Raw genomic sequence first — 20,125 nt, forward strand, 5'->3', positions numbered from 1 at the left:
GATTTTGTTACAATAATTACATGAACAAGTCTTTCAAATGGGAGGTTAATTAATAATTAAACATCATCTGAATATTTTATCAGAGATTTTGCTAGTATCGGTTAGTATAGCTGCTTTTGTTTTGAAAAATCTATTTATTTAAAATCAGACAGACATTTCGGTATTTTTCACCAAACGCTACAAACTTACAATTTGTTGTTTTACCAATGTTTCTTCTTCAAGGATATAATTATCTTAAATTATTGGTCACTAAACAATTTTGTTTCTCTATTTTTGTCCTTTGTGTAACTCTTTTCATTTGGACAGAAATTATTTTAGTTCGGAAACTAGAATACATCGGATTTTGACAACCGTTGGCGGGATTTAATTTCGTTATTTGTCAGTCAATACAGTGCATGTTTATTGTTATTTTCATTAAGTTTATAATAATTAACTTGTTAAGTTTTTGGTCTTACATACCATGTCGTCTTTGCAACCTATACACGCTTTAAGCTTGGGTAAGTTCATAATCACATAATACACTTATTTTTCACACAATAATACTACTTATTTTTTTCGTTCGTAAAATGATTGAGATCTTTGTCTTCTTATTTGTTTAGAGAAGATGTGGTTAAAATAAGTATAAACTCTAAACAATAAGTTTCCTCTGTTATCACTCTATATCTTTAGCAAACAAAATACTTCGTAGTAAATAGAAAAATTAACGCTTGATTAAATGATAATAATTGTAGAAGATATTAACACGTTCAGTGCCACCGACTCTCCCGGAGAGTCCACGTAAATTTTATTCCAGTGCCGTAGACTCGCCTGGCGAGTTCAATGAGTTTGCTGTTTTTTTCCAAAATGCATGTGTATTTTTTGCTTAAAATAATACTGAAGACCAAATATACCCTAATCTAAAGAATTACGTGGTGGGCCGGGTGTTTAGACCCAGTTTATAATCGAAAGAAAATAAACTATTCTGCAATGCCTTGAACTCGCTAGGCGAGTTCACTAACATAGAATCTCAAACTTTTATTAATGAAACATATATAATTTTGGTAGATACTTTTATTTTCATTTTACCAAGTCACATTCACTTGCAAAACAACGGCGGATTGTGTTCTACATCTTGTAGGGCTCGAATTTCGTGTTATTATATAGGCAAAGGAATGGACTACTGGAATACTTCCTTCATATTCAATTCATGTATGTATGTATGTTATGTAATTGGTTTGTATTATATTGTGGCAGCGTGCTGCTGGGGACTTTGTTGCGCCGTTTCTTCATCACAGCTAAATCACTTAGGAAGCGGTGAAGGGTGGGCGATAGCGCGGGTGCTGTCTTATGTTCTTAATAAATTTCGAACGTATTCAAAATGTAATTTTACTTAAAACATAACAAATTGAATAATCATAACATATATAAACGTTCTTCGAAACTTCACAATAAACATTTTAAAACTTTACTGTCTTTTAAACTATATTTAAAAACAACCTGTTTATAAAACAATATTAAATATTCAAAATATAACCTAAGCAATTACCACTATTTATAAGATTGACAACCACAGCATAAATTACGAAACAAACATACCTTTTCTTTTATCTGCAGTGTTTCTTGCCATTTTTATATGTTCAATTACATCGTATATTAGTTAAACACTTTTTAATTGCGTTAAACAGGCAACGTAGACTGTCACGGCCACAAAAATAACAAAACATTGTTTTTACCCTAACCCAATGCCACTGAACTCGCGTGGCGAGTCGATGCAATTCATGTTGCAGTGCCGGCGACTCGCCTAGCGAGTCCAACGTAAAATGTAGGCGGCATCTGAGTAAACATCGTGAAAATCGTAGTGGTAATGAAAGTGTTAATGTAGAAAAATAACATCAAAAATACTATTTTGCAATTTATTTTGGGTTAAAAAGTTCTAAAAGTTTACGGGTTTTACAGTATATATTATACTTAATACTCAAAAATTAGGAGTAGTAGCATTCCATTTTAATATGTTCATTTTTTTTTAAATATTTACCAATGTTTGTGGACCCCGTGGGCAAAGCAAACCCTTAATTATAAGTATAAATAAATTAATTATAGTGTTATCTTAGTGCAACTCTAATTTCTAATTGTTTCTTAAATAATAGTAATTAAATCTGTGAAAATACTTGCAAATGTATAAAAAATAAAGAACTCCGTTGATCTCCATAAAAATATATATAAAAAAAAAACAATAATCTATTTCAATTAGTAGATATATTTTTCTGATGTGTCATATTGTCATAAACATAGTTAAATGACTTTATTTAGTATAGCATCAAGAAATATCATACAAATCAATAATTTCATAAGTTCCAGTACTCAGTAAAATTAGGATTGTCACATGAAAACACAAATTTATTATATGTTTTTATTCACAAAACTGTGTACAAACACACTATCAATTTATTTATCACATAACTCATATGTATCCATTCTCTTTTTACAGATTCTGTGCAGCAACAGGCATTTGTCAAATTATTTCAGTCTCTACCAGAGGTAATAGTTATTTGATTAAATAATTGTCTTAACAAATCAAATATCTGGATTGATTATATTATTTATCATAACATATGAATTTTAATTCATAAAACATAAATTATTTCATTAGCATTATGAGATTTAATATCATTATGACTAGGTACCTTAATAAATATTATAGAAAATGTACTTAAATTATATTTATTAACTTGAACTACCGAACCATGAAGCAATTTTACTTTTCGCTGTTGAAAATTTACTGCCTACAGATTTCCAAAATCCAGGTTTTTCAGTTTGTGTCTCAACTGGAGAAACAACTTCACCTTTAGGATCTTGTTGAACTAAATGTGTGTCTTTACTTATTTTTTGTACAAATGCAGTTTCCTCAATTTCTGCTGGATGTTGAATATCAGTTTTTGGTTGTAAGTTACTATTAGGATTCATTGAAAGTTTGTCCAAATGTTCAGAGGTTAGCTTTTCATCAAATTGTTGCAAAGCTGTGTGATCTAAACCTTGTTGCCCGAAGTGATGTTCTGTCTGTAGTTGCTGCCCAAAGTCTGGCAAATTTTCTTGCTGTCCATAATTGTTTAAATTTTGTTGCTCCAAGTTTTCGTGCCATCCAAAATCATGTAAATTTTGTTGTTGCAAGTTTTCTCGCCCTTCAAAGTTTTGCAGACTTTGTTGTTGATCTAAGTTTTCTTTTTGACCAAAGTCTTGCAGGTTTTGCTGTTCCAAGTTTTCTTGTTGTCCAAAATCATGTAAATTTTGTTGTTGCAAGTTTTCTCGCCCTTCAAAGTTTTGCATACTTTGTTGGTCTAAGTTTTCTTTTTGACCAAAGTCTTGCAGGTTTTGCTGTTCCAAGTTTTCTTGTTGTCCAAAATCATGTAAATTTTGTTGTTGCAAGTTTTCTCGCCCTTCAAAGTTTTGCATACTTTGTTGGTCTAAGTTTTCTTTTTGACCAAAGTCTTGAAGGTTTTGCTGTTCCAAGTTTTCTTGTTGTCCAAAATCATGTAAAGTTTGTTCCATCATTCCGTACCCTCCAAAGTTTTGTAAATTCTGTTGGTCTAAGTTTTCTTTTTGACCAAAGTCTTGCAGGTTTTGCTGTTCCAAGTTTTCTTGTTGTCCAAAATCATGTAAAGTTTGTTCCATCATTCCGTGCCCCCCAAAGTTTTGTAAATTCTGTTGGTCTAAGTTTTCTTTTTGACCAAAGTCATGCAGGTTTTGCTGTTCCAAGTTTTCTTGTAGTCCAAAATTTTGTAAAGTTTGTTCCATATTTCCCTGCCCTACAAAGTTTTGCAAATTTTGTTGGTCTAAGTTTTCTTTTTGGTCAAAACCCCGAAGAACTTCTTGACCAAAATCATGTATATTTTGTTGCTGTCCAAAATCTTGTAAATTTTGTTCAAGGTTTTCCTGCCCTGCTTCAGATTTATTAATTTTTTGAGTAGTTGTAATTTCAGCATTCGACGCTGTTGATATATGATGGGTTGTCTGTGTCCCTGAATTGTGTTGGTTTAACCCCAAAATATGCAATTCTGAAGAATCCTTTACATTATCATTATTGTTATTTTCTAGCTCTTTTTCGTTTATTTTGTCGTTTGTGGCGATTATTGGATTTTTATAATGCTTGTTGTTGTCTCCTGAATCTTGAGTTATATCTTCAGAACTAATATCTCCTCGGCCTACGTCTTGTGGCCTCTCAACATCGTGAATGATCACATTTCCTAATTGAGTTTCAATAGATTTATTAGTGTCTGTAGTAACATTTTTCTTTTCTTTTGCCTGTTGTTGAGTTACAGAGCTTGTTGCGTGATTGTTTTGCTGTTCTTGAAAACCCGTGTAGGTATTTTGTGAAGTTGTAGAAGAAGTGAGGTTATCTTTTAGTATATTTTCGTTATCCTTGTTTGTTGATGGTATTGATAGTTGCTCAATGTTATTTAATTTATTCCACAGCTTTGAAAGAGGGTCTGCATTTGATTGGAAAGTATTTACGTCTAAATTTGATTGATCGTCGTTATTTGTTGATTGATCCAGAGAACTTTCATGGGCATTCCATCCATGATTACCATATGCATTATGAAACTCATTCCCAGAGTAATCTAGTCTTTGTCCCTCATTTTGGTTGTTATATGTCTGTTTATGAACATATACATTACTCTGTATTGGATGTCCTTGAGTATTACTATGTTCACCATGATTGTGTGTATGATGAGAATTACTCCAAGAACCATGCTCATCCGCTTCGTGAGAATCACCCCATGAACCATGAGCATGACCATGATCATGTCCTTCGTGAGAATGGTCCCATGAACCATGTTGACCTCTATGATAGTATGCTTCATGAGAATGCCATGAACCATGGTCATGTCCTTCGTGAGAATGGTTCCATGAACCATGGTCATGTCCTTCGTGAGAATGGTTCCATGAGCCATGATCATGTCCTTCGTGAGAATGGTTCCATGAACCATGTTGACCTCTATGATAGTATGCTTCATGAGAATGGTTCCATGAACCATGGTCATGTCCTTCGTGAGAATGGTTCCATGAGCCATGGTCATGTCCTTCGTGAGAATGGTTCCATGAGCCATGATCATGTCCTTCGTGAGAATGGCCCCATGAACCATGTTGACCACTATGATTGTGTGCTTCATCCGAATTCCTCCATGAACTGTGATCATGTCCTTCGTGAGAATCCCTCCAGGAACCATAATATTGCGGTTCATAAGAAGGGTTCCATGAATCATGATTATGTTCACTTTCAGAAGTCGAATTGGAATTTAAATTGTCTCCATTGTAATAATAGTGATGATGATGTTCATGGTGGTGTGGAAAACTCGGTCTTCCGATTGGGTAGGATCCAAAAGCATTCCATACGTGGTGTGAACTCTGTTCGTCATCATTTGTTTGCGATTCCTGTGGGAAGAAAGGAGTCTCTGGTATGTTGGGCTTTTGGAAATCTCCAGTTTGTTCGCTAACTTTATCTTGTTCTTGTTGGCCAGCGTTATTGAAATCCCACACTTGTTGAGATTCTTGACCAAAATCAAAAAGTTTTTTTCCTGTTTCTGTCTCCGCATCTTCAACTTGTTGTCCCAGATCTAAATTAATAAGATACAATTATTTCTGTTATCTTTTGTAGCAGTTGGTATTTAATTGTTATGACGTTTGTTGTAAATACAAAACAACAAATTTCTACATAATGACAGCTATGTTCCGTTCTAAAAACCTCCACCAAAGTTGTTAAAGCATTACTGACACCTTGTTAAAAAAGTTATTTGTTTAGTACAAAACACACATACTATTTGCATAAATAGGCGATATATATCAGCAAAGTAAATTAATTAAAATTACAGACTTCTTCGTATTGTTAAATTCCAAAGTCTCGTAAATAGTTTATCTGTATAATGTACTTTGCTGATATGATACGTGAATAGTAAAAAAAATACCAGTTACGTGACAGAAGTAGCTAAGAAAGGTTAATAAACATAGTAATTGAACATTTTCTATAATATTATCACAATATCAGCAGAATATTTGTATAAAAAGTCAGTTAAAGTATAAAAGTTGTAAATGGCTGCTTATATTTACAGTTTTCTTTAATAACAAGTGACTTTTTATACAAGAAATTTCACAATTAGTTAAACTTAAATATTAGTTAGATGACACGCAATGAAGTACCTATGTTCGCTCTAAATACATTAAAATGTTATGTTGTTTTTGTTAGCATTAGCTTTACAACTTACTTTGTGTTTGTTGATCTAGGTTCTCAATTTTGTCAAATGTGTTCTGAGATTGTTGGTCAAAGTTTCCGTATTTGTCCCAAGTGTGTTGCGTTTGTTGTCCTAAGTCTTCGATTCTGTCCCATTTGTTTTGGGATTGCTGATTTAAATTTTCACCTTGATCCCAGGTGTGTTGAGATTGTTGTTGATCCCAATCAGCGACTGATTGTTGCGCCAAGTCTTCTGTTTGCTGACCGAAATCTTCCAAATTTTGACTTTGCTGTTGTGTGTCATGAGAAGGATTAGTACGATAGGAGCGAGCTACGCGTATATGTCCGTTTTCATCGCAGTCCGCATCGCTTTGATGTGAATGCCTGTAATGGGACCCAGACGCTGCATACCCTTGGTTCTGCGTTGCGCTTGTCAATCTTTGAGATGATTGACTGTCGTAAATTCCCGCAGACGCTGGCTTTATAACATAAGGATCTCCCTGACGTTCCCATGACTTATGGTAAGAATAAGAAGATTGGTAACTCTTGGGTTTCGAACTTAAACTCTCAACTTGGCTGTTTAAATCTGCAGCTGAAGCAACATTCTGTCTGGCAGCCTGCCTCAAAGAACTTGAATCCAGAGCAGATCCGTGATATAAAGCACCTCCATTATATTGGTTACGCTGAAGTGAGCCGTATAAATCAGATTCTGATGCTGCTCCTTGTGAACCTGCGTTATAACCAGACACAGTATAGGCATTTGAATTGGCGTCGGCTGAAGCCCTATGTTGTTGCGTGTTGAAATTTGCGTTAGACAGATGAGATGCTGATTTTACACCATTGTATCCAGCATATAAGTTACTTGAGTGCAATCTTTGAGAATCAAGTCTACTGGCCTCGTATCTGTCATGAGATGCGCGTGCCTGGGTATCTTCGTACAGCTCACTGTTTCTAGGGAATGGATTGTCTGTAGACGTAGGTACCGATACGGTCGCAGGAATGGTTTCGTGTTTCTCCCATTGCTTGCGGTAGTTGTAGGACGCTTCATAATGCTTTGCGTTACTAGGTCTGTATACTGTACGTTGATTGTCAGTAGCTAGAACTTCAGCGTCACTATTAAGAGAATTTTGGTTTATCAAAGACCCTTGCGCGACGTCGTATGTTTGAGCAGATACTGGTATCGCAACTTTAGTGCCCGGCCTTACAATAATCCTCACCGGTGTGGCACTTATCAGCCTAGTTTGAACATTAGAACCGTAATCAGCCGAGTTTAAGTCACTACTGCCGTACCCGGCATATGCTGCACCTTGTCTATGGGTTGAATGCCTGCCATAGTCGTACTGTGCTTGAGTATTGTCTAATGGCTGCAGGCTATCTGAATGAAGGCTCAGTCCCGAGTGTTCCGCAGCTTGATATCCGCCGAACTGCGAACTTTGAGAGTGACTATTGTATGCTGCGTTATTGTAGGCCGAAGATGAAAGCCCAGAATTTGAATGAGCACTATCGTATGTCGCACCTTCTTGGAAGTTCCGACCTTGAAGGTTACTCAGGTCAAAATGTCTGGAACCAAAAGTACCTCTGGAGTTGGCAGCAGTATATACACTTCCAGTTCTCATTTTAGCTCCGTCACCAAGTTCTCCTTCGACTTGTCTGACTAGGCCACTCATTTGATTTTGTGCCAAAGAGTCCATGTTATGTGCCCGTTCATAATTGCCGCCCATGTTCCCTCTCTGAGCTCCGTAATACCCAGATTTACTGCCTTCGTCCGTAGAGCTTCTTGAAAATTGGAAGTCTTCCTTTTCTTTGTAAAGCTCGGGCTTAGCCACGGCTAATGCCGTAACCGCGGCCAAAACGATGAATTGCCTCATTTTAAGTTTCTTTTTATCCTGAAATAATAAAATATTTACTTTGAAATAGCCTTTCTAGATAAGCCATAATAAACCTAGCGCTGAGATAGAAATATATAAAAGAGATCCTACTAATTTGGTTGTTATCTTTCACCTCAAAGCTACTGATCGAATTTGTATGATATTTGTTACAGAGACGGATTGTAGTTTCTAATAAAAGATTGGGCACTTTTTATTCGCCTATAAAATAAGATTTACGCTTTACAGCGATAACCGATATCTAAGCGGGCTCGTGTTAGTATTGTTATAATTTAAAAATAAACTTTAAAATACGTAGGTAAGTATATTTATTCAAGTTATAAAAACTTTTAAATTAATGTATCCTTATTACAATTATATATAATTTTCAAGATGTATTCATTTACGCACCAAATTCAGCAAGCTAATTGATAAAATAATAAAACTCACCTAATTAAATTAATATGCACTAACACAATATTAAAACTCAACACCACGATAGCCGTTTCATACTGACATTGCTTGTTCAGAGCGCGCCAATTTATTGGAGCTTTAGTTTTCTATCTTGTGCGCGATAACCCCCGACCGTAGCATGAGTGATCTTTTATTCTCAGAAACGGACTTGCAAATAAACTAAATCTTCACTTCAAAACCTTGAGTTGATCACTGTTATTTATATTGGTGATTGTCAAAGGCGACGGAACACAGGTTTGTGTATGAATCAGTCAGTGACTTCATTCGTTACTTACGAATAGAACCATTCATAAAGTGCCCAGCTTACTAAGGTTTACGTAGGTGTAAAATAATTCCAATAATTATGTTCTGTACTATGCTTAACAAAGTAAAGTTACTTAGTAATAATTGTAATTGATAATGTTCTCTCTGAAACATTAAATCAAAGTATTCTAGTTAGTTTGATGACCTTTGCATGTTCTTATCACGCTGCCAATTACCGAATATGCACAACTTCGTCAAATTGTGTGTATACTGAGTAACTTTGAATAAACTTGTCACAATGGATTTTCTTAATAACTTTCTCATTGTTTTAAACTTGGTAATCACTTTAGTGTTAAAAAAACTTCTTAAACAGTTTTTTTTAATTTATTAATAATTTTGATGGTGTTTGAGAATGCCTTAAAACATAAAAAAACAAAGATGCGGAAGTTCAAAATATATCACGATAAATGGTCATAACCAAGGCCAAAATATACTTTATAATAAAAAAAAATAACATGGAGACGTGACATTGCTCTTATTAAAAAATAGGACATCAACATGTCGAGGAAAAGTATGGATAATATGATAAATTAATATTATAAATCACACTTTATCTTGACTGAATATTTATTTTCTGCTTTATTATTTCTCAGATTTTAAGTAATGTTGATGCCAACATTCCGAGTATTAATATCTATTGTTATCTTTTTAACATTAAAACTTAGAATTATAGCTATGTTTGTACACAAAACATATTTTTGTTGTCAACATCCTTAAGTTGATGTAAAAAGTCAAGGAGATGTTGAAGCATTTCTTATTAATGATTATTTTTGACGGAATTTCCAGAAACCCGCAACAACAGTGAGGATTTTCGACCGCAATGACTACTACAGCGTTCATGGATCTGACGCAACCACCGCTGCCAGAGAGGTGTTTTCCTCTGTCGCGAACATTAAGAAGATGGGCCTTGAGCCAAACCGCCTCGACTATCTTGTACTTTCAAAAGGCAACTTTGAAATTCTCTTGAAGAAACTTCTACTGGTAAGTCACTATTGATAAGAGCGGCAACTTTTAGATTATCCATACTTCCATATAAATGTGAAAGTATCTCTGTCTGTTTGTCTCACTTTCACGAGTAAACTTCAAAATTGGTTGTAATGAAATTTGTTAACCGTTTTTATTGGTAATCAGTCTAAAGCCTGAGGAAGGCAATAGTCTACGTTTTAACTTGAAAAAAAAGGTTTGTTAGTTAATGTGTTGGTAAAGTGGACGACGGAGTCGTAGACAACAGCCAGTACCTACTCTAATGTACCCGTCCAGTGACGAAACGGCGTGAGAGTAAACTGCTTCTTATGATTTGAGTTAATATTTAAAACGGTGTCCATGATAATTAACATTAATATTCGATCATGAAACAGACTATAACAGACACACATTCCCATGCGTCGACTAAGTACCTAAGTACTTAAGATTTTTTATATTTATATGTGTATATGTTCAGTGTCAAACACGTAGAGATATTATAGAACATTGAACTATATATCGTACATGACGGTATAAGTAGATAAGGTCAATGTTATATTGATGTTTTAGCACCTAGTTATATGTAATAATATAGATATGTATTGCGTTCATTATGTACTTAGATATTTTCCTGTTTGTCTTTTATGTATAACGATTAATTTGATTTTTTTTTGTGCTTCGGTCATCAGTTGGGTGTCGTACTTCGGTACGCTATTGATGAGTACCTCCTTCAAATTGATGATTTTTTTTTTACTGTATAACAATACTGAGTGACAATATCTTGAGAAACTCTTTATATCCATTTAAAAGTTATGTAAATTAGTTACATGGTAGATAGAATCAAATTCAGATCCCACCTCCTTTTGCTGCTTGACGTAACAAGATTGTAATTAACTTAATAAGTCGAGGTCTCTCCTGGCTATCAGGTTAATATCGTTATCAGGGTCACCCCCTGGTAACGACCCTAACATATTTATTTTTTATCTTTTACCTGGCAGGCTGTATCTTGAGTCTCGCTAAATAGTTCAGTGAAACAATAGAATCCTGCATTAAAGCTGTTAAAAATCCCCGAAGCGAAATCATTTGTTTTTACTTACGTAAAATTCAGGGTTCCTTACCCAAAAGGTTCGAAAGGTTCGAAGGAGACGAGTCTGTCACCAGGCTCTTAATTATAAACATTGATAGTGCGCTCATAAATTTGATGGGTTATCAATAATTTTTGTTAATTTGTACTGAGCCCATAGTATCGCAAGTCCTACTCGAATTTGACCAGCCTTTAAGTTAAGATAGTTTAGGTTCAGCAGTTCATTTAGCTTTCTATCTTTTCTTCATATTCCCTATCTCGTGTCCATCACGTTACGTAGTATTTGACCTATCTTAGATATATTTTGCATGCAGTGTAACGATTTGATCTGCACGAGTTAGATTTGCCCAGCAAAACGTGTATAGACACGTGCCCTTAAACTTTATCAGGGCTATCTCTCATTTATCAGAAGTATTCTCGTTACAAGTAAACATGGATCATCCTAACACGTTTTAATTGTATTTGTTATTCTGTAATTATAATACTAAATGTAATAATTCTTACTCACTACTGTTCCATACTTATCATTGATAATTATAATTATATGTTTTAGGTACCGTGATCGCGTGTGATGTTTTTGTTATGACAATGATTTTTTTAAACATGACTCCAAATCAGTTTTTTTTATGTTTATTATGTAAATATAAGTTATGAAATATGTATGTAAGTTTTACTCATACTGATCTTCGTATTTTTTTTTCGTATAATTGCACTTAATTTGCTTTCGCCCTTATAATCATAAAATTTTTTTTGCATCGTATTGTAGGTATCAGGTTTCAGTTGCAACAAAATATCGAACTACATATGTATAAAAAAACCATTATCAGTTTTTTAGGCTATTAAATATCACATGACTCGTCAAATCACAGTACCTCCAATAATACAACTCCAAAAAAGACTGCTTTGTACTGAGATGCCACACTTCTACAACGTCAGTAAAGGTTGGAAAAGTCGAGGTTGACTCTCGGGTACAATAAACCCGCATAGTGCAAAATTATTCAAAATAAATAATAATATTCCACAACTTTCACACGACGCGTGGTTATTATAATTACAATAGATTAATTACACCCAGACACAAAACATGATCATGCTCATCACACAAAAATTTGTCCTGGGTGGGAATCGAACCCGTGACTTCCGGTATAGCAGCCAGGCCACTATCCACTAGACCAAGAGGTCAGCCAAAATAACATAAACATTGTTTAAAATTCCAGGTGAGACGTTACAGAGTAGAGATATACGTGGCCGATGGTTCAGTGAAGGGCAGCGATTGGTCACTCAAGTACAAAGGCTCGCCCGGCTATTTGTCGCAGCTAGAAGAGATTCTTGGTGAAGGACTGGGAGCCTCCGACGAAACGACGCCATGTCTCATGGCTGTGAACATTAAAACTGATGCAGTTACTAAGGTAATTTAAGTATAACTTTTGAGCTTATGTAAATTATACTTACCTGTACATGTGATCGTTCAAAAGTTCTAACTTAAAACGGATTGCTATTAAGTTTTATTGGAAGTTAACTTATATTTTTCTTTATTAGAACACCTATCATCGAGTGATTATGGATGTTTCTCAAAACTTTTTGTGTAAATTGATTGTCATGGAAAATAGGGTTCCACTTAGTCTTAAGTATAATAAATTTCGAACGATCTATTATATATCTTTCATATCATAGAAATCGAACCAACTTACTGGCGAAGTCTTTATCAAGATGGGTTAAGGATGATTTTTCTTTGGCTCACCATGATACCACAGGAAAATAGCAAATCGGCTTACCTAATTGACACCTAACAATCAAAAATAGTCTATAAGATACTATGACCGATATATTTCTGTGTACCAGGGTCGACTGCTCGGCGTTGCTTGTGTGACAGCCGGGGACTATCAGATGTCAGTCACAGAGTTCACTGATGACGACTTGCTTACAGAACTAGAGACTATTACAGTACAGATGGCGCCCTCCGAGTGTCTCGTACCGATGAGTGATAGCGATGACGTAAGTCTTATTTACTTTATATTCTTAAGATATTACACGATAAGTATTTATATTTAAAAATATGTAAGTTTTATGCTAGAGGTGAATTAATTGTATCGTGGTAATAAGACTTAAGATTTCCCCAAAATGTTTTATTTTCACCTCAAAAACTCTTTTGGTATAATAAACACAGTATGTTCCTATTGATCTCTTGATTTTATTCACTTAAAACTATGATGCATGCTTAATACGAAAAAAAACCCTTTATATATTTAACACTGAACCCAACCACGGCTAGTGATTAGGACTCCAGTTGGGTCAGAAAGTAGTAGACTCACAAAAGTTACTATAGGAAAATCATGTAAAATGTGTAATTAGCAGTATTGGATTGAGGTTTATAATATCTACCATATTTTCATTCTCTTACAGTACAAAGCATTAAAAAAGGTCATGGAACGCACGAACGTAACTTTAACGAAATTAAAGAAATCTGAGTTTTCAACTGAAGGCCTCACACAAGATTTGAATAGATTACTCAAGTTCAAAGAGAATCAGCAACAAGACGCCAATGCATTCCCCGAGACGAGGAAAGATGTCGCCATGAGTAGCTTAGCTGCCGCCATTAAATATTCAGCTTTATTGACAGATAGTACTAATTTTGCCAGGTTTGTGTTATTTCTAATTATTTTAACTCTAATACAATGTAGTCACTACTTCGCGCAGTTATTACGAAAAAACAAAAGCAGGTTATCTCTTCCAGTATAAGGGTTTGATGACAAGTAACACGATTAAGAAAAAACAAAGTTATCCTCAGCTAAGCCTCCCCTTTCTCGTGCCAATTTCTACGGTTATGTGCTAGTCTCATCCAGACTCAACCCGAGACCTTTATGTCATCGACCCATCTTGCTCCCGAACGACGGACTGTCTTTTGCCTTGCCTTGGCCACCATTCTGTCACCGCCTTAGTCTACCTGCCGTCACTTCGTCTGGCCAAGTGGCCTGGCCAGCTCCAATTCAGCCTCGTTATTGTGGCACATACTTCTCGAACTTTGGTTCGTTTTCGGATATCCACATTTCGGTTATCCCTACTTCCCTACTAATACTATAAATGCGAAAGTAACTCTGTTGTCTGTCTGTTACGCTTTCACGTCCAAACCACTGATCTGATTTTAATGAAATTTGGTACAGAGATAGAGTTGACCTTGAGAAAGAACATAGGATAGTTTTTATCCCGGGCTTTTGAAGAGTTCTCTTGGAAACGCATAACCGACCTCGACGCAGGCGAAGCCGCGGGCGAAAAACTAGTTATGTTATAAATAGAGTAGAAATGTAAAGATTAGAGATCTTATTTTGTGTGTATACCATGAAAAATATTTTTGTTGAAAGTATTGCTACATATTCCCAGATTCCGCCTATCAACAATCCAGGCGGACTGCTTCCTGCACCTGGACGCGGCGGCGCTGGCGGCCCTCAACGTGTTCCCCGAGCTGGGCGACACGACGCACGCGCCCTCCCGCAGTCTGTACGGGCTGCTCGACAGGTGTCGCACGCAGCAGGGGAAACGGTCAGTCATTATAAATAAAGAATAATCAAACAAGTTAGCCTGTATCATAAGAAGTCCTTTAAAGAATTTGCTAAGCGATAAAACGATATTAATATTTACCGATAAGTGCAATCCCATTGGTTAATATTTCCTCCTCCTCCTTTCATTCAACAGTATGACATTTAAAGGCTGGAAGGTTGTAGAACATTGGTTACCATAAAAAGGGCTAGTGTGCAATTTTGGAATGTTTCATCATTTTTCGACAGCGCCGTGTTGAATCTCGTAAATGACTATAGATTTTTAAATTTGATATATAAAACAAGGAACTTTATTTGTGCAAGATTTGTCATGCAGACCTTACCTAATCAAACAAGGTTTCGGGGATTTTGCATATTTCTTGATTGTATCACAGTCATTATAATATAATAATTAATTACTGGTATAAAAAAATCGAAGGTCATACCTACAGTGTAAAAACTCTTGTGTCACCCATGATTCATTTACATGTTTGCAAATGTCATAAAGTGTAGAGTATGAATCATGTTAGTAACAAGTATCTTGTAAACCTGACATCATGATAATGCAAAAAATACAATGAGTGCATATTATCATAAGAGTGGCTCCTTGATGTTCAATAGTATTTGAAATACTAGCAATACTAATTATAATACCGGCACTTACAACTCTTTACGAAAACGAATCTCAACTAAGTATTTTATAAATCTTCATAAGCAGAATACGTTAATAGTTATTGTGTGTTACGGTGGTCGTAGATTTTTAAAACACTAAGTTTATACAAAAAACAGCAGCGTATTAAAGATAGCAGTATTAAGAATTTATCCAATGAGGAACCCATGGCAAACCCATTTTTTTGTAAGAAACATATATGATTCTTTGCGCAAAAGCAATATTTCCACTATACAATAATAATTTGCGTATAAATCTCCGATCATAATCTTTTGTTCAATAGTCTTCTAGCACAATGGCTACGACAACCGCTACGCGATATAAACCTAATCAACGAACGTCTCGACATCGTGGAACTGATGATGAACAACTCGCAGCTTCGATTACAACTGCACGAAGACCACCTGAGACGTATACCTGACTTACAAGCGCTAGCAAGGAGGCTGACCAGAAAGAAGGCTAACTTACATGACTGTTATAAAATCTATCAGGTAAACACTTTAAAGAAAAAGTAATAATAGTAATTAATTCTGACCAGTGAAAATTACGCATAAGTGCGTCCACAATTGCATGCTTCCGAACAAAACCTTATTTTTATATACTTAAAACTTATTATTATATTATTTATTGCAATGAAAGCCGTTTATAGGTATTTTTTAGCACATGCCACATGGGATACGACAAACCTATTTCACTGAAGAAAATCAAGACATTCGTTTTATTTATTTTCTAGGCTATTAACAGGCTACCAGCCTTACTGCGTTGTTTAGGAGAAGCAGACAACGCAACCGTTCACTCATCAATCACTGAACCAATATCGGAACTCAATGAAGATCTTGGAAAATTTGTACAGATGATTGAGACCACTGTAGATATGGAAGCTGTTGATAGAGGTAATTTTAAAAATACATGGAGTTTTTATTGAATTACTTTACTGTTGATACTGAACAGGATTGTAAGAAAATATATGTTTTTGAGAGAATAGAGTGATTTCTCAATGGGCAATCAATGTAATTACTGTATGAAAACTATTGTTGTACATATTAGACGAATGATCTTCAGAGATGCCCAATGAAACGCGATGATGCTGCATGTCGCGCCGTGTCATGAGGCCAAGAATCTCTACCTTATACAATATGTCGATTCAACATTCTAAACGACTGCACGCAGCCGAGCGGTTGAGGTCACTACGCCAAATCCACTAAATGCGACGTGTCGCAGGTTCGATTCCCGCGTAGGACAACATTAGTGTGATCCACGAAGGCTTGTCCTGAATCTGGGTGTCTTTGTGCATGTGACTTGAATGTTTGTGAAACCCCCCACGACACAAATATTTAAAAAGATGATTTTTAAAAAGAAAACTTAATAATACGTACAATGTCCTAGTCATTCCTGTTATCACTTTCTAGGCGATTTCCTCGTGAAACCTTCCTTTGATGAACAACTTCAGAGCTTAAGTGAACAATTAGAGGAGCTTCAGTCAACAGCTGAAAAAGAGCTGAATAAAGCGGCGCGTGATCTGAACCTGGATGCCGGCAAAACTATAAAGTTAGATTGTAACCCACAGAATGGATTCTTTTTCAGGTAAGGCTTTTAATAATACTATTTCACGTAAAGTTGTAATTTAGCTGTAATCGCGTTGCATATGCACAAGGCACTCACAGCGGTTTTACGGGCGGGTGAAAAGTAGGCGTTAAACCCGTCGCATACATTAATAATTCCATACCAACTTTTAAAATTAGTATGGATCCATTGGTTTTTGTGTGAAAGAGTACCTAAACATACTTACATACATACTTCTCGTTTATTGTATTAAGAATGAGTAATTATTCAGTATTTCTAAAATATAATTTCGTCTTCGTAACCCTGTCTACGGGTATAAACTACGTGGATAAGCTGCTAACTTTTAACATGATCATTTAGTTTTATATACCTTATTTAAAACACGAACTGAATACGTTATGGATATTTTTAAAGTGTTTTGTTTAAGTATGTTTAAAATACTTGATTTTTTGTCATTACAGGGTCACTATGAAAGAGGAACAATCTCTACGTGGAAACAAAAAATACACCATCATAGATGCCGTAAAAGGAGGTGTGAGATTCAAAACTAAAGCGTTGGACAATATCACCGAAGATTACACGTCAACGAAATCCTCCTACGAAAAGGAACAAGACACAGTAGTTGCTGAAATTGTTGGCATAGCAGGTAAATATCTCACTCTCTCCGATACTCCATTGATACAGAGAAGAAAACAAATAGATTAAAACTTTTTTATTCTACGCTATTGTCTATGGTATAACTACACGAGGAGAGGGGAGCTAACATTGACTAGCCATTAACGCTTAGATACAAGACTATTTTATATTATCATATTGTTCGCGAAAGCTAATTAAGATTGGGGTGCGATCTTGGGAAGAAAGATTCCGTCTATTACTTCTAAATAAACTACAAACCAACCTCAACAAATGAAACTTACTCTTTGCAGCGGGATATTCAGAATGTCTGTTTAGCTTGTCGCACATCCTGTCTCGTTTGGACGTGTTGGTATCGTTCGCGGTGGCTGCCGCCAGCGCTCCCGCGCCCTACGTCCGGCCCGTCATCACGGAGGACATCAATGAACTGGTGTTGAAGGATCTCAGACATCCTTGTTTAGAGATAGCTGAAGGAGTTTCGTATATACCCAATGATGTTGTTTTTAAAAGAGGTGAGGTATATTGTATTTTTTTAATGATTCTTTTTTCTTTTTTTTCAATACAGGATGGATTAACTATGATAGCGATGAATTTGAAAAGCACTTTTGGGTATAAACCACTTTTTATTTAGGGGGGATTAGAGTGGTAGAGTTTTGCTGACTAAAGGTGGATAGGTGGGCTCGATCGAGGAAGTATTATATTCTTATAGAAGTTTGATTGTAAATAATAATAATAATAAAACTTGACCTACTTGTTTTATTTCGCACGATGAGTAAGTAAGAAATGATAATTGAATTAAATCGAAGGTTACTTAATAAATTAAATACACACATGTACATAACATGCATATTATGTATAGCAGGTATACCTATACCATGTTGACGTGGTATAGGTATACCTGCCTTGTTACTGTAATAGCGATATCTCAAGCTACTTGTGGGTGTTGCAGAGTCGAGCCTGCTGCACATAGTGACAGGCGCCAACATGGGCGGCAAGTCCACGTGGATGCGGTCGTGCGGCGCGGCGTGCGTGCTGGCGCAGGCGGGCGCGCCCGTGGCCGCGGCCGCCGCGCGCCTGCCCGCCCTGCGCGCGCTCGCGGCCCGCCTCGGCGCCGCCGACGCGGAGGCGCGCGGACACAGCACCTTCATGACCGAGATGCTCGACACCGCCGCCATACTGCGGGTATGCGGGCGTTGCAGGAGATACAGCCGAACCTAAGCTCTAGTTAACTGTATGAACGGCTACAATTAAAAAACACAATTTAAAATTAAATCTTATGTAAAAACTATGCATTCGAGAGACGAGTGTTTTATACAAGCTATATACAGAATTATACGAGTTGTAGATACTAAAACAACCAGGATATGCCAAAAATCAACGCCAAGTCAAAAACAAGACGAAAGCTAAATCTTAACGGTAACCAGAAATTGAAAAATCAAATATTTCAAAATGCAATAGTACTAATATCCACAATGTATTCGAATTATAACCATCCAGTATCAAAAAAAAAATGTTTTTTTTTTTGCATTAATCTACTTGGCATTAATTTCTGGATAAATACAAAATTTAAAAAAGTTAATAACATAATTTAAACTTTTCCTTCTACTTGTTTTCCACTTGACATTGATTTCTGGATAAATACAAAATTTTAAGGAATTGATTAAAATAATCTAAAATTTTTCAGACTGCGACCCCTGATTCTCTTGTCCTAATCGATGAATTAGGAAGAGGAACCTCAACTTACGAAGGCTGTGGAATAGCATGGGCTATAGCTGAGTAAGTAAAATAATTTGCATTTTATCTGACCCTACGAATTTTTCACAATATGAGGGAGAAAATAAAAAGGACACCCAGACGGTGTACTTTTTATGTGAGATATTCGTTTCTTATTCCTCTACAAGGATTAGATCCCTAAGCAAAAAAGAAGGAAGTTGTAATTTTAAATTTTATGATAATTTCAGGGAGCTAGCAACTAAGAGTAAATGTTTCTGCCTATTCGCGACTCACTACCAAGAGCTAACCCGCCTGGCGAGCGCGCACCCCGGCGTGATCGTGAACTCTCACGCCGAGGCCTCCGTCGTCAGCGGCCAGCTGCTGCTGCTGCACCGCATCGCGCCCGGACCCGCCCTGCACTCGCTAGGGCTACACGTTGCCAAGCTAGCTGATCTACCCGAACATATTATTGATGTACGTTAAGATATAAACAATGTTAAGATAGTTATAAAGAATTTCATTTATAAATTGTTCACTTTCTACTTGTATAGGCTACTATTCCTACAATTTACAAGGAAAGCCGAATGACTATTTGAGTAAACGAATTGAAGGTTTGGTATACCACTATTGCACTAGCATCAACTGTTTCTTGTAGTAGAAGTTTAATATTTTCACTCGCGCCTGCATCTATGCGCAAATTATTGCGAAAAATGTTGAAGATTTTTTGTTTTTTTAATACCCTTTTTATTTGTGGGTTACATCAAATGATACTAAGCAGGTACTGGTTATTACGTTATTTTTTAAATATTTATATTCATTCAGTTACAATACCTTATTTACAGTACGCTGAAGCTAAACAAGCGCAACTTGAAATCAATCTCTTTGATGTGGAGGCTGCAGTTGAATCTCAAGAATCTACAGAAGGGCACAAATTAATTGTGGAATTCCTACGTAAATGTAAACAAATACAGGAGGAAACAACATCGGATGAAACTATGATGAAGAAAATAGGCGCACTCAAAGAAGAATTGTTGAAATCCAACAACAAATATGTAGCATCTCTTATGGCCTGATTGTTTTTCAAATAAATTGTTCTTTTTTACGTTTATTCGGTGTTTGCTT

The 20,125-nt window shown here is 35.9% G+C and overlaps 2 protein-coding genes across 3 annotated transcripts; one reads left to right on the forward strand and one right to left on the reverse strand.

The window, feature by feature from the left end:
• Positions 1-231: 231 nt before the first annotated feature.
• Positions 232-20,111, forward strand: LOC113498334 (DNA mismatch repair protein Msh2). The gene is made up of 16 exons (XM_026878320.1): positions 232-497; positions 2,468-2,517; positions 9,631-9,825; positions 12,109-12,300; positions 12,734-12,886; positions 13,295-13,530; positions 14,270-14,428; positions 15,378-15,585; positions 15,828-15,987; positions 16,504-16,678; positions 17,119-17,303; positions 17,584-17,802; positions 18,240-18,472; positions 18,975-19,066; positions 19,252-19,477; positions 19,846-20,111. Exons 1-16 carry the CDS (start codon positions 461-463, stop codon positions 20,074-20,076), a joined length of 2,751 nt encoding a protein of 916 aa, XP_026734121.1. The 5' UTR covers positions 232-460; the 3' UTR covers positions 20,077-20,111.
• On the reverse strand, positions 2,219-8,708 carry LOC113498333 (repetin-like). Of its 2 annotated transcripts, XM_026878319.1 has the most exons (5): positions 8,518-8,708; positions 6,237-8,088; positions 5,019-5,591; positions 3,633-4,898; positions 2,219-3,383 (listed from the first exon to the last, which is right to left on the reverse strand). In XM_026878319.1, the coding sequence occupies exons 2-5, from the start codon at positions 8,068-8,070 to the stop codon at positions 2,704-2,706; spliced, it is 4,353 nt and encodes a 1,450-aa protein (XP_026734120.1). In that variant the 5' UTR covers positions 8,071-8,088; positions 8,518-8,708; the 3' UTR covers positions 2,219-2,703. The 2 variants fall into 2 exon arrangements, with proteins under 2 accessions (XP_026734120.1, XP_026734119.1); XM_026878318.1 differs by having other exon boundaries at positions 3,633-5,591.
• Positions 20,112-20,125: the final 14 nt, after the last annotated feature.

Source organism: Trichoplusia ni, chromosome 10 (assembly GCF_003590095.1).
Source record: "Trichoplusia ni isolate ovarian cell line Hi5 chromosome 10, tn1, whole genome shotgun sequence".
Classification (NCBI taxonomy): domain Eukaryota; kingdom Metazoa; phylum Arthropoda; class Insecta; order Lepidoptera; family Noctuidae; genus Trichoplusia; species Trichoplusia ni.

Excerpts from the sequence above, each read along its gene's own strand:
- LOC113498333 (XM_026878318.1), bottom strand. The coding sequence starts at position 8,070 with ATGAGGCAATTCATCGTTTTGGCCGCGGTTACGGCATTAGCCGTGGCT. Across the intron at positions 5,592-6,236 it reads CCTAGATCAACAAACACAAA|ATCTGGGACAACAAGTTGAA; the intron begins GTAAGTTGTAAA and ends TTATTAATTTAG. Across the intron at positions 3,384-3,632 it reads AATGATGGAACAAACTTTAC|ATGATTTTGGACAACAAGAA; the intron begins ATGATTTTGGAC and ends AACAAAATTTAC.
- LOC113498334 (XM_026878320.1), top strand. The coding sequence starts at position 461 with ATGTCGTCTTTGCAACCTATACACGCTTTAAGCTTGG. Across the intron at positions 15,586-15,827 it reads ACTGTTATAAAATCTATCAG|GCTATTAACAGGCTACCAGC; the intron begins GTAAACACTTTA and ends TTTATTTTCTAG. Across the intron at positions 17,304-17,583 it reads TGAAATTGTTGGCATAGCAG|CGGGATATTCAGAATGTCTG; the intron begins GTAAATATCTCA and ends TACTCTTTGCAG.